The 14,523-nt window shown below is 34.9% G+C and overlaps 2 protein-coding genes across 3 annotated transcripts; one reads left to right on the forward strand and one right to left on the reverse strand.

Annotated features, from left to right (window-relative positions):
• Nucleotides 1-913: 913 nt before the first annotated feature.
• LOC133874854 (formin-like protein 5) lies at nt 914-8,957 on the reverse strand. 2 transcript variants are annotated; one of them, XM_062312739.1, is made up of 7 exons: nt 8,198-8,957; nt 5,844-6,567; nt 5,006-5,762; nt 4,715-4,917; nt 3,578-3,822; nt 1,488-2,366; nt 914-1,315 (listed from the first exon to the last, which is right to left on the reverse strand). In XM_062312739.1, exons 1-6 carry the CDS (start codon nt 8,378-8,380, stop codon nt 1,515-1,517), a joined length of 2,964 nt encoding a protein of 987 aa, XP_062168723.1. In that variant the 5' UTR covers nt 8,381-8,957; the 3' UTR covers nt 914-1,315; nt 1,488-1,514. The 2 variants fall into 2 exon arrangements, with proteins under 2 accessions (XP_062168723.1, XP_062168724.1); XM_062312740.1 differs by having other exon boundaries at nt 3,578-3,813; nt 8,198-8,956.
• Nucleotides 8,958-11,847: 2,890 nt separating this feature from the next.
• Nucleotides 11,848-13,745, forward strand: LOC133875742 (21.7 kDa class VI heat shock protein). The gene is made up of 2 exons (XM_062313962.1): nt 11,848-12,357; nt 13,378-13,745. The coding sequence occupies exons 1-2, from the start codon at nt 12,051-12,053 to the stop codon at nt 13,662-13,664; spliced, it is 594 nt and encodes a 197-aa protein (XP_062169946.1). The 5' UTR covers nt 11,848-12,050; the 3' UTR covers nt 13,665-13,745.
• Nucleotides 13,746-14,523: the final 778 nt, after the last annotated feature.

Here is a 14,523-nt window from a genome sequence, read left to right on the forward strand (position 1 = left end):
TTTTTATTTATGGTTTGAAAATGTGTTTTGATGTGATATAAAGATAAAACTATTTTTTCATTCTCAAGAGTATTATATATTTAAATTTTTTGTTAATGTTTTTGTTTTAAAAACATAAAACAAAGGAAAAACATCACATACAACTCCTTATCTTTTACCATTTTTACAATTATGATTTATGATTTCAATCTTTAAAAAATGTCAATTTAAAGTATCAATCTTTTAATATGTTTTGAGGAGTTCTAGTTTGAAAATATGTTTTGACGTGATATAAAGATAAAAGTTGTTTTTGCATTCTCAAGAGTGTTATATATTTGATTTTTTGTTTGTTAATATTTTTGTTTTAAAAATGTATAACAAAGGGAGAACTTCACTTACAACCCCTTATTTTTTTTTATCACTTTTACAATCATAACCTCAAACTTTAAAAAGTGTTAATTTAAGGTATTCATTTTTCAATTTTTTTTTTTTTCAATTTCAACCACCCGTCAAAATTTTCCGTTAAATCCTATCAAAATTTTTAAAATACACGTGTTTGATTGTTTTTTTTTAAAAAAAAAAAAAAAAAAAAAAAAAAAAATCAAAATTTTAAAAAATTCAGGCATGTGTATTTTTATAAATTTCGTTCAATTTTGACCAACAAATAAATCCCTGCAATTTTTTTTTTCCCTAAAAAAAAGGGTGGGTATTTTAAAATTTTTTACAAGAGTTAAAAAAATTCTAACGAAATGTTGAAACTGAAAAAAATTAAAAGATAAATATATTAAATTGATACTTTTTAAAGTTTGTAAGTGAAGTTTTCCTTAAAACAAAAGACGAAAACAAAAGTTTGTAAAAGCCCGGTGACATCTGATAAAAAAATTACAGATTACTCTAAAAAAAATCAAAACTTCCTTTTCATGACCGCTAGAGGAGCAACTCTAAATATTAAATAATTAAAAAATAATGTATAAGAACTCATCAAAATTATCAACAAAACAAATAACTATAAATTAAACAAATAATGTAGAAGAAAACATTTACTCTAACTACCATTAATGCACAAAGGGGGGCTGCTTTAAGGCAAAACAATGGTGAGCCATGAATCTATTCCCGATGGCTCCTCCAATGACATGAAGGTAACTGTACCACTGATGTTTGTATTCAGTCTGGCGTCTGTTACAGTGAAACTTCTCCTTGCAAATTGCAAAGGCCATGCGCCAGACAGCACCTCTACTCTGATCCTTTCTAGGATGTTGTTATCAGCCCTACATGCACCTATAATAGGATCAAGAGGACATATCTGTGGAAGTTTAGAACTGCCAATAAGAGCCACCTGTATTAATCAAAGACAGAAAACCACTTCCAATAGTAATTACTAAAAAAAAAAAAAAAAACAGGAGAAACCCAACTTCCACTGCCTACATTTTGTTAGAAGTCTAGAATTTTGCATATAATGCATGGAAAGGTACAAAAAATTGCTTGGCAAGGACACAAAAATGTAGTACCTCTTATATCTATCAAAAAAAGATATCTTATGGACTCTCATCATCTGAACTAGAATTATCTATCCGTCGATCTGTAATTGCTGGAAAAAGCCGCTGATAGAGATCAGGAGACTGGCGGGTATCAGATGAAGCCGCCACTGTAGGAGCCTCTTTTATCTGTGTCTTTGCTGGCCTCTTTGGTGTGTCTCTCACCTGTTTACATGCCTTATCCAACATTATCAAGAAATCCCTTACTATGACAAACAAGCGTAAACCCTCGTCCTTCCCTGCTTTCCCATGAAAGTAATCACCAGTGCTCTTCACCAAAGCCATGATTTTCTTTTCTTCCTCCAGGAGATACGTGACATCAATCTCAGCATTCTCCACAAAACTTTTCAGTGTTTGGTGGAATCCACCATCTTCCCCTATACTCTTCATGTCTGAGTTCAGGAAGTCGCGGGCTTCAATCAGCTGATGGCCAAGTTTTGCAACAGTTCCTGTTAAGCTGTCCGTATCAATATTTGCTGCTTTCTTGACATTCTCAAGTTCATTGCCCAAACCGGAAACCACCTGAAGACCTAGGCTGCGGTAGTGCTCTTCTGTGTCATGGGAAGTTTCCTCGAGCAGATCATCTGATTTGATGCTGGAGGAACTCCGGCTTTCTTTAGCTGCACGGGCAGCTCTCACACCTTCAGAGCGGATTATCTCTTGAACAACAAAATTCAAGAGTGTGGTCTTGCCATCTTTTCCTTTTACATCTGACAACTTCAAAAGTGTGTCAAGTTTGAATGCTTGTGCACCACCACGGAAAGTTCCATCGTTCATGCGATTTCCAGTTTTAAGAACAGCTTCTAGAAGTTTGAGGAACAGCCGGCTGTTTCTGAGTTCCTTACAAGCAACCTGGTATATGAGAAGATCCACAATAATTAGAGGTTATCAAGTGAAGAATTCAATAAACATGAAACAAAAAGTACTTTTTGATGATGTCATGTGCAGAAGCAGAACTGATGGTCTGAACATCAAGAAGCTATTTGCATTTCAACTGACAGTCATACTACACATGCATAAATGAATATATCCTTGCAATCATGCGAGCATAAACGCACATATTAACTACTTAGGATCATAGTAACCTCCAGCATTTCTAGCAATGCCAATCCTTCCATCTAAACTATTCCTCTATTATCATAATCACCATTTATCTGTCAATCTTATAGTCAATAAACAAATATGGAAACCCCTTCACTAGACCATAGAATATAGTTACGGAATGCAAGTACCAGGAGTGGGTGCAAACTTTGATAGGTGTGTATAGGAGCCCTTGCACAACTGGAAATGCATCATATTTCGAAAAAGTAACCATATAAGACATCAGGGGCAGCCTTTGAATGGTGTTGGCATCATTTCCGAAATTAAATATTTTTTTTGATTCGTAAGGCACTCCAAAGTACACCGGGAGTATACAAAAGGAAACACCTAACTAGGAAAAGAAAAACGAGCAAAGAAATAGACAAAACTAAGCGACAGAGGTGACAGAAAAGCCACCGTCCAAAGATATAGAGTATGAAAAAATATAACAAACACATATCAAAACCCTTTGCTTCAATATGTCCAGCAGTTCTATTTCTTAGGTCCAAATTGAAGAACTGGCCCATTTCAGAAAGGTGTGTCCATAAGTGGGATTGTTGGAAGCAGAATTGAACCATTTGCGAACATCTTGTCCTCTCTTCAACTATTTCAGCTAACAATTATTAGTAGTTTCAGGTCATGCAAGTCTCATTAGAAGGGCAAGCAGATTGATGAAAATGCAAGACTTTGGATTCCAAAGGGCACATTAAAATTTGAAACTCCACAATTTGTTACCAAGTAGAAAATTTTCATTATGGGGTCCTGGAGCCAAGCAACCCCAAGTCAGCTTTGCTCTTCTCCTCCCCCAACTCAAGTCAAGCTCAGCAGTATGCATTTCAAAATTCCATAAGCAAATTTAGGTAGTTAATTATTTCTGTTTCAAATTTTCCAACTTGTTTCATAAATGTTCCTGAGAAAGAGCTATATCTAGTGGGACATGAAATACACCAAGCGATGCAATTCAGAGAGATTCAGTATCACACCTCTAAGGTTGCAAAGGACTCTTTAACGATGGTAGCATCCTCCGGAAGGGTACACATGAAAAGCAATGCTTCCAATCGTTTAAAAGCGAATGGGATATTGACCAAGGCTTTTAGGAAGCGCTCAGCAGGTCCAAGTTGAGCAAGTTCACCACTGAAAAGCCTAAGCTTCAGTTCTTCTTCTGCGGTTGGTGCCATCTTCAACAAAGTTTGAAGAAGTTCGGATGGAAGTTCATTTCCTGCTTCAACTAAGATAGGTTAGAATATGCTTATGATGCATTGAAACCCAAAGAATACAGGCAGATTCATTTTAAAAGTAGTTCTTTTTCTTGACCTCACAGACAACAAGTTCTTCTTGTACATCATAATTTATGTGCTTTGGTTGACAGTCAATGAAAGTACAGAATACGTACCAACTTATTTCAGGACATCAAATACCTACTTTGACAGCTTTAGTGGTCTTTTTTCTTCCCCGGGGGGGGGGGGGGGGGGAGGATGGGCCTCTTTACCTAGGATTCATTTGTCTTGATAGAATATATATAAAGAATTGGGTGTGGGAATGCTGTGTATCATATAATTTGAATTATAATAACTTTTTTGATAAGTAAGATAAAAAAGCGTAAGGCACCCCTAAGTACACAGGAAGTATACACAGGAGTGACTCAGCTAGCCCATAAAAAAACCCACAAGAAACTACATACCCACAACATCCAAAACCCACATGAAACCCCCAACGATATAAAAGGCATGTATACCCCCAGATAAATGTGGAATGTAGAAAAGTAAAAGGGACTAACTCCTTTCTGAAAACTCACACAGCATACACACTACTGCTCAGACATATTCAATGAATAGAATCATACACAAGGATGACAGTTCCCTAAAATTTAGAAAGCAGCCTCAGATAACATGCTGCCCAAGCAACAAGTATTGCAAGTAAAAAGTAGAGTGGGAAACAATGAATAAAAAACAAAAACAAACTTGGTTAAGAACACTAAATCTGGCTAAAATTTATGTAGTGATACTATCTCCACATAATATCATCTAAGAATGACTAGTCACGTGTTTCCTTCTAGAATAGTAATCTTTAAAAAAAAAAATATATATATATATATATAATGAAAAGGAGAAATAAGTTACCTTCATTTAGTGCATCACAAATTTCTTCTGTTGACACGTTCAATGCCCGAAGAAGAATTGATAGATTTTGCGCTTTTTTTGAATCAATGATCTGAACATACTGCGGTGAAGGATCTTGTGAAGAAGACTCCTTCTTGTGTTCATTTTTGTTTTTATCAACAGTATTATAACCAAACAGCGTTTCAATCATCTCCTCATTGAACCTGTAAAGTAGAGATAAATTGTTCAGCAGCTAATGATCAGTAATCATTCATTGCAAATATGTCAAAAAGAAAGAAGTTCGCTACTTACTGGAATGATCCTGATTTAATCTGATGCCAAACCATTGATTGATCAGGGCTAGCTAGAACCTTATCCCAGAAAAATGGCTTCAGCTTCGCTTTAGGAGCATCAGCTTCACCCTCCAAACCAGCTTCCTCACTAGATGTAGCATTTGATGAATGTTTTGATCCCAGAGGTGGCCGAGGCACCTTTGAGCTTAAGGCAGTAGGTTGAGGTGGCCGAGGGGGAGGAACACCACTCTTTGGAGGTGGTGGCGGGCGAGAACCGGTTTTGGCGCCTGGAGGTACAGGTGGTGGTGGTGGTGGTGGTCCAGGAGGGCGAGGGCCTGCACCACTAGATGAAGGTTTCAGGGAGGGAGGTGGCACAGGAGGTGGAGGAGGACCAGCCTTGCGGGGAGGAGGCCTAAAGGAAGAAGGTGGTTCAGGAGGAAGAGGATCTGCCCTGCCAGGAGGAGGCTTCAGAGGAAGCAGTACAGAAGTGGTGCTCCGCAACCTTCCAGGTGGAGGCTTTAGAGGAAGAGGCGGTATATGTCCATTCACATTGCTTGATGGATCAACTGATTCAGGTGAGAATTTGGCAACACCACCAGCAGCTCCTACTGATGAGGTTTCATGCAATGAACTGTGTGGAATAACAGACTCAATGTGGAAATTTCCATCCAAAGATGAGCCCTTTTTGTGCTGACTTGAGTTATTACCAGATGTGTAGTGCCCAAGCTTCTCTTCTTTTATTGAATTTCCAGAAGCAAAAGGCTTTTGTGAAGAACCTGAAAGATCAACGACAGAAATAATTTCAAAATTGTGTTGAATAATTAGATTAGGATAACAAGTCATGTAGTAATATATACCAACAGAGAATTCGCTGAAGCTCATGCCAAGAAGGGGCCTCTCATCATTTCGTCTAAGCCCAGAGCCCTTCCTACAAACCTTACTGCAGCATAAAAAGAGCAGTGCTACAACTACAAATGTCACTGATGCAGTTACAGCAACGGCAATAACAACAGATTTATGGCTATTGCTTTTCTTATTTTCCTTAACATGTGAATTAGTATCAGGACTTGCAGAAGCAGCTTCATTAGCTGCAGGTTGCAATGGCAGAAAAAAGGGCTCTTGTGGAGACATAACAGGGTGCTGAGGATTAAACTCTGGAGGACTGGAAGGTACTGTGGCAGGAGATGGTGCTGGATCAGGAGATGATGGTGGACTGGAAATAAGTGGTCCAAATGCAGGGGCTGGGGTTGGTGTTTCTGCAACCAAATGCCTTCTAGGAGCACCAGGCCTGGGATATAGGGAGTCAGAATACTTGGCATACCAAATCTTGGAGCCACCTTCTTCTCCAGAGATATGAGACAGAATATTATTCTTTCTTAAACAATCTACAAGGGTTTTTTTCAACTGGGGATGCAGGACACTAATTATTTTCTGAATGTTTTCCTTTGCTAATGACCGGAAATTTGAATTGACTTCATTGGCAATACTTGATGTTTCCACCAGTAAGTATAAGTCAAGATCCTCAACAGCTTCCTTCAAATGGATCAAATCTTGCCTGCAACTGATCCATAATAGCTCTGCCTGCAGGAGGAGAATGTCAATAAATTCACCTATTCATTCTTAAGCACCATAGTGTGCTTGGTTGGTTGTCTTAAAATCCAATAAAGGGCATACTTGAGACTTCAGGTAAGCTTTGAAAAATGATACACATAAAGCACTCCATCTCCCTCCCCCTCTTTTGTCCACCTATGAGAATACATTTTTAGGAAAATCATTTTTTCCATTTACATGCCATTACTGTATTATAGGTTATCAAAACAACCCTCCAAAACTTCTTCATCAATTCGAACTTACGAACTCCCTTCCCTCTTAAATATGAGTGCAAATGTTAATAAATATTTTTAACTTTTCAAAGTAACAAGCAATATAGGACATCCAAAAAGGGAAGTTAGACAAAATAAAGGGACAAATATTGAGAACAAATGCAGGATCAAATAATAAAAGGAGATGTTAACGTCAAGAAGTGCATGTTTCCCAATAAAATTTAAATGTCTGAATGTATGCAACACAGATGATAGGAATGTTATGGTACCAGAAAATAAATTTTATTTCCCACGCCTTTAAATATTGACTAACATATCTGATACTCTCCATCCACCCATTCCCAATTTTTAGCAGTGACCACTTAACTAATTCAAAATAATTGTTGCTAATTGCAAATCCAAGACAGCTGAAAGGGTGATCATATATATTGCAAACCCTAACTACAAAAGCAACACTGTGAACCCCACCTCCTCACTTCAAAGCAAAAGGGAGAAAAGGAAAAGAAAAAAGTAGAGAGTACAGCCCAAAAGTATGCAGGCGGGCACGTGGCAGGGTGGGGGGAGCATGATAATTTTGCTCCCAAATAATATTTCTGTAGTTGTGAAGCATACCCATTATATCAATGCAGAATTGCCATAAGCTTGGAGCATTTATCACAATCACATGTTAAGAAATGAAGCAGGTCTCCTATAATCTCAGTAATGTTCATATCCTATCCAGAATTGGTAAACTGTATCATATTTCCACTTTCACTCACTCACAAACACACATCTTAATACGAAAGCCGTTGAGAGTTGAACTTATGAATAAAAACCAAGAAGAAGTTCTAAACCGTATTTTCATATAATTTTTTTGTTTTGTGTTCCGATCCTTTTTTCAAAAACAGCAGATTTAGCACATATAATCAAGAGATAAAATTTTAACACTATAGTGAACAAGTTACTTAAATACAGCATGGAAATTACCACTTTTGACATCAAAATATGTTACTTCAAAACAAATCATTCCAGAATTTATTTAACAGTACAACAGTCTAGAGTCAAGAATGCTTCAAATGAAAAACTTATTCCCTTGCACTGGCACATAGTCTACACTGGTCATCGAGAAACTAAGATGTTACATTCTTGAACTGATTACTGGAACTACCATTGGCACTACCGTGTCAATTTTTTTTCCAAATGATAGTTTTCACCGTCATTATCATACAATAAGAGCATAAAACTGTGTTATAGTTGTGCTGCAAATAAAAACGTAAAAAAGAAAAATCATCTAGCCATTTAATATGAAATATTGCATACAAAATGTCATTTAGGAGAATAATCCCCTAAGACAATTAACGCAAGGGAAAAAAAATATACACTAAAACAAAAAAGTTATAGTCTCTCACCATGTCTTCATCTATCTCCCCAGACGCCGGCTCAACTAATTGCCTGAGAAACACTTCTTCACCATTGTTCCTCTCTTCTGAACTTACTGCTGCCAAGGTGCAAAGCAAGATTACCAAAACAATGAAAGAACCTGTCTTTATGAAACCCATTCGCTGTTGAATTGTCATTCCAAACAAACGCATACTATCCTTCTCATTTCATCAATGCCTAAAAACCTCTTACAAGCAAAACCCTAAAAGAGCTTCTTATCCAAAACCTTCGATTTTTCACCATATGCCACCGACCCAATTCGATTTTTCCAAGAAACCTCCTATAATATCCCAATCACCAACATGGCAACATGTAAATCCAAATCCTGAGATACCCACCAAGAATTTCCCAGCAAAATCTGAAATTCGGAATCAAACTCAAAGAACAAAACAAAACTCAGAACTCTTTATTCCCCAAAACCGCCAAAATATAGCATCAAAATCGCACCCAATAGAGGCTCACCAAGAAATTAATCATGAAAAGCTCAAAAGCAGCTCAAACAGAGCCATTCAAATCAAAGCTTCCTTCTTTATTTTCCACAGAAAAGGCCCCAAAATTCCAAATGTTAATGCAAAACCAATGGCTCTCTATGTGAAGTCTTCAAAATGGGTGTTTGATTCAGACCAGATCCAAGAAAATTAACTGTGAAATCTATGTACAAGCATTAACGTGTTGACTAGAAAATGTCGTCAAAGGTTAATTATCCTCAGGGGTTTCGTATGCAAGCTGCCAATGGAATACAAGCGGGACTATACTATTTCTATTTTTGTTTTTATTCAAACTTTTTTGGATTTTTTATTTTGGAAACTTTCACTTCTCATTCATTGCGTAGTAGCTTTTGGAAAGTACATGCAAATCGGTTTCCCTTTTTTTACCCGGCCGGAAATTGGATTCCCTTTTTTTACGTGGCCGGAAATTGGACCTCCTTTTCGCATGTCGGCATGTGATACGTGGAAGATTTATGAAATATAATTTGAAATCACTTTAATGCTACAATAATTGATAATCATTTCTATACAAAATAAATGACATGTTTTCTTATAATAGTAAATTTTGATTTGATAATAATATTAATAGTCACGTTAATTTTAGATATGAAATACAAAAGGATGACGTATAACATTATTCTGCTTCCTAATATAAAAATCTTGTTTGCTATTTGAGAAGGCGTGACAATAATAAGAAAAATCGAAAAAAAAAAAAAAAAAAGAATTTTCTCATTTTAGAAAGTTAACATGTATTTCGGGATGTTGCAAAAAGAAAAATAGAACTCTTAATTTAGGATCGAGCCATAGAGGGAGTGTAAGTGTGTAACAACTACAATGGTCATGTTTGTTTGTGTATATGTTTTTTGTTTTTAAGACAAATAATTAACAAATGAATTAAAACACAAAATACTTTTTTTATCTTTATGTCATATTAAAATATGTTTTTTATTAAGTTAAAAACGTCATTCAAAACACATTAACAAACATACCTACAATGCTAATAACAAATCAAAAGACGTCTTAAAATGATTGAATTTGATTTTAAAAAATCATGGGTCCGTTTGTTATTAGCATACCTACAGTCTTTTGTGTTTAAATTATTTGTCAATATTCTTGTTTTTATTTTGAGTAAAATTTGGAAGAGTTGTATGCAATTGAGCTTTTTGTGTTCTTGTAAGTAACCTGAATAGTGCAAAAAAATTAAGGAAAGCTTTATTTATAACTTCTGAACTTTCATCCCTTTCAAACTTTTATCCATTTTGAAAGAAGGTACCTAAACTTTAAAACGTCTCAATTTAGGGAATCCATTTTTTAGAAAGTTTCAATCTCAGTCATCTTTTAAAATTTTTCGTTAAATCCTGTCAAAATTCACAAAATACCTTTCATTTTTTTTTAGAAAAAAAAATGATAAGATTTAGGTGTTGGTTAAAATTTAACGTAATTTACAAAAATACCCATGAATGAATCTTTGAACATTTTTATAAATTTTTTTAAAAAAATAAATATAGGGATATTTTAAAAAATTTGCTACTAGGCTTCAAAATGGGCCTTGCTGCAACTTGCATCATGTACTATACATTATTTAGAGGCCGATGGGCCTAGCTTCAAAATGAGGCTCCAAATTAAACCCAATTTGTAATTTTACCCATATATTTAAATCCATACAGTATGTTTTTCTTTTTCTTTTTTCTTTTTTTTTTTTTTTAAAAAAAAAAAATAAGAAAAAAGAAGGAAGAAGAAGAAGAAGAAGAAGAAGAAGAGTTAGAATTGGCCGTTTGTCCTCTAAAATTAAAGCCGATGTGAGGGAATCGGGATAGCTATTCTAAAATTAACAAATGAAGCAACAACTTTGTTAAGCATATACTAATCCTGCTTTTGGAAAAACTGAAAAAGTAGTCCTACAGTCTACAGATGCCAATACCATATGCATTGCATTGCTGCATAAAGGTCCAATGGCTGTTTGGTCAAATAAAATTATTGGCACTAAAAAACACTTTGATTGAAAAAGTAAGTATTTAAATAGAGAGAATGTGCAACAGGAGGTGCAACAGGCACCCAGAAAGAACATTTAAAAGGTTCATTTCACACGGCTTTGCATCATAGAGTAGTTGTTAATCCTTTTCATTCCCTTTAACTTTACAATTGCATTGGAAAGGAAATACAAATCACAGGATGATTCTTATGTTGTGCTCCTGAAAAAGCAATTTTTAGATACATAAACTCCATTTAAATGTGGCAACTTGAACGACTTTTAATGTGTTATAGATTATGATCATGTACCGAAAGTTTAGACGAAGAGAAACGCATGTTTCTTTGCATTCTGGGGTTCATCTTGCGTACATCTTTCATTTCTTAAGTTGATATGCTCTATCTACCCTTAATTAAAAAGAAATAATAATAATAATAATAATAATAAAAAAGACACATCAATGGTAAATAGAATTTGAAAATTTATTTATTATGATAAAAATAAAAAATAAAAATGTGTTTTTCTTTCTTTGAATTATAAGGGTATTTTTATCTTCTTCTTCTTTTTTGGACAAAATAGTTACATCGCAATTTGATGGTAGTTTGAGAGGTGACATTGCTTTTGTTGAAAATATGATTGTATATTGAATCACACATAATACTGTACATGACAGGCCTATATATATAGGCTAATAATACAGATTCACACACCAATAACGTACCAATGTGGGATCTAACTATGTGAGGAAATTCGCAAGCTAATCATGGAACGTAATGGAATGAAGGCTTGCCTAAATGAAGCTGTAGTGAACTTTGAAGAAGATGATGACGGATAAAGTGACAACCAACCTCAATATGTTTGGTCTGTTCGTAAAAATTTGGGAAAACATTATAAATTACGTGATAATTAGAAGAGCGTATATAAATATACTTTCCCCGAAAATTTGTTTGGAGGGCTTAACACGGATGCAGAGAATTCTAGAGATTCTACATGAACGATTATATGTGAGTCTCATGGTGGAATTGGTTGCTTGGTGCAAAAGTTCCATTTTGCCACATGCTACATGCTAGACAAAAATCATTTGTCATGGGTCGCCCACGTACATCATGGCATCTTTGCATGCCTAATCTACCCACCACAGCCACAAGTACTTCTTCTCACAAAAAGAGCAATCTCTGTAGATCAAAAGAAATATTCCTAATAGCTTTACAGTCCTCTAAAGTATTCCTGCCATGGAATTTGTCCACTTCCTTTTTCCGAAAGGCTTCCTTTAGACTATAAGAGGAGAACAGCCTCAACTCTCTCCTCGATCTCCACCAAATTAATTCTCATACTTTTTTCGGATTATCGACCTCTTCTTCATCAATGGCTAGTCGTAGACAGCTGGAAGTTCACACAGGAGACCATGCTCAACAGAAATGGTGTGTCTCATTAGGAGAAGAGGTCTTCAAGAGATTCCTCACCAAGGGTAGTCCAGCAGAGCATAAGGTTTTCAATGAAGGGTCACTTTTCAGTCCACTCTTGTTCGGAAAATTCTTTGATCCTTCAGATGCTTTCCCTTTATGGGAGTTTGAGTCTGATATCTTGTTATCTAATCTCCGGAGCTCCGGCCAAAGCACCGTTGATTGGTCTCAGACAGATCAGGAGTATGTACTAAAAGCAGAACTACCAGGTAAGAAACCCAAGTACTGTTCTGTTCATTATCATCTGGTTAATTCGGTTATTTAATTTCTAAACTAAATCCGATTCTAAATTCTAATGTTCATGAACCAAGGATAAACCCAACTATCAAGTTGTCAGACTGACTGCAACATATAAACCTAAGGAGTAGAGGCACTAGTCCTTAACTCGAAAGGTAAATCTTCTGGAACAAGGGGACCCTAGTATGTAAAGATTTTAAATATTAATTCTGGGTTCCAGTTTATAAAATGAGAAGATAATACGATTACAAGTAATGCTATGTAGTAGGATGTTATACAAAACTTGTACGATTAGGATAATGTGATAGTAAAAATTAGCTATTTAGTTTTCTTTTTCTTTAAAAAAATTCACTTACATCCCTAGAAGCATAAGCAATTTTGCAATTATAATCTCGAAGTTTAGAAACTTTTAATGTCAGTATCCAAAATTTCAACTTTTTATAAATGCCCAAAACGTCTTTATATATATATATAACAGAGTAAAAATTTAAAAAACTAAATAAAAAATTTGGGGACTCACGGCTTTGGCCAGAGCATTTTTAAAATTTTTTTTTTTCAAATATATACATATATATATAATTAGGGCATTTAGACATTTTAAGAAAAAATGGTGAAAGTAAAAGGGGTTAAAACATGGGATACCAACCTTGAAATTTTTTAAGTTTTGAAGTTGTGATTGCACAATCGCTTATACTTAATTTGGGAGAATAAGTGAAGTTCCACAATTTTTTTTTATTTTTTTTTTTATTACAAATACTGGTTTAAAATGGTTGATTTTCATGATTACGTTATCAAAATTATATGACAAGTACTTATATAATAGTCTACTAAATAACATTACTTTTTTGTGCTTACTCATGATCCATTTACATGAGTTGGGGATGCGGCCAAAACTCCATAGGTTTGATTTAGAAAAAGAAAACTAGTTTAACAATGGTGGTGAAATGAATTAGTGCGGTGACACTCTCTAGTTATATGAATGTGAATTACAGGAGTTGGGAATAATGTTCAAGTGGTTGTTGAAAAAGGGAAGGTTGTGGAAATTAGTGGGCAATGGAGGCAGCAGCAAAGAGATCAGTCCAAGACAAAGGACTGGAGAAGTGGGCAGTGGTGGGAATATGGGTATGTTCGCAGGCTTGAACTGCCAGAAGATGCAGATTGGAGGAGAATGGAGGCATCTCTGAATAATGATATACTCCTAGAAATTAGAATTCCCAAGAGCCTTTTAGATGGCGATACTTCTCAAGGAAATGATGTGGCCAGTAAAGATTCTGTGTAAATTAGGATGAGTAAAAGCAAACTCCTGAAACTGCATGTTTAACAATCTTTCTATGCAATCAAGATATATACATGACATAAACTGTACGACTGTATATACTGATAGATGAGTGAAACTGGAACTGGAACTATTAAAAGAAAATGGTTATTATTAGGTCAGTATTCGATAGAGTTGGTCACCGTGGACGTTGCAGAGTGTGGTGTGTAGATTACGATCCTTAAGTGTTTCATATGGTTTAAATATAATCTTAACCATGTGTATATAAGCTCTTGGACACCCTCTTACTGTAAATCGATTTTTAAAGGTGGGTTTTACCTAAATTTTTTGGTGAAAACACACTATATTCATCTAGTATCAATCAACCATTTCCTGTATTAGTAGTAGTAATTATTGCAAGAATAAGCAACAACAGGTTAGGTTCTTCCCGTCCTCTTTTACAAAATGTGTCTTATTCTAATATAGATGTATTTAGTGTTATTCTTTTTCATATTTTTTTAGTAAATTCATCATTGAATCTATAGGACCCACATTTTGGTTTAACAAATTTAATGATGAATTTGCACAACTCTTACATAAAGATAAACAAAAAAAAAATATAAGGTCTACTAAGACAAATAACTAAATGCAGAAATAGAAAATATTCTCAATTGAATGCAAAAACGCTTGGTCAAAAATAGGTATGAACCATATGACATGATCTCCCACATCCTCATTTCTTTTTTTCTTTTTTTTAAAAAATAATAATAATTTGATAAGGGCAATTTTTTTTCTACTAAAATACATTTTCGATTTTAATTTTTTTTTTTTTTTTTAAAAAAAAACGTTTCATTAAGCATAAACCATTGCATGTGACAACAAA

Source organism: Alnus glutinosa, chromosome 8 (assembly GCF_958979055.1).
Source record: "Alnus glutinosa chromosome 8, dhAlnGlut1.1, whole genome shotgun sequence".
Classification (NCBI taxonomy): domain Eukaryota; kingdom Viridiplantae; phylum Streptophyta; class Magnoliopsida; order Fagales; family Betulaceae; genus Alnus; species Alnus glutinosa.

What these genes read in the sequence shown, in the direction of transcription:
- LOC133875742 (XM_062313962.1), top strand. Translation starts at nt 12,051, where the DNA reads ATGGCTAGTCGTAGACAGCTGGAAGTTCACACAGGAGACCATGCTCAA. An exon ending in ACTAAAAGCAGAACTACCAG is followed by an intron (nt 12,358 to 13,377) that starts GTAAGAAACCCA and finishes TGTGAATTACAG; the next exon opens with GAGTTGGGAATAATGTTCAA.
- LOC133874854 (XM_062312739.1), bottom strand. Translation starts at nt 8,380, where the DNA reads ATGCGTTTGTTTGGAATGACAATTCAACAGCGAATGGGTTTCATAAAG. An exon ending in CTTCAGCGAATTCTCTGTTG is followed by an intron (nt 5,763 to 5,843) that starts GTATATATTACT and finishes TTGATCTTTCAG; the next exon opens with GTTCTTCACAAAAGCCTTTT. An exon ending in AGTCCTTTGCAACCTTAGAG is followed by an intron (nt 2,367 to 3,577) that starts GTGTGATACTGA and finishes CTCATATACCAG; the next exon opens with GTTGCTTGTAAGGAACTCAG.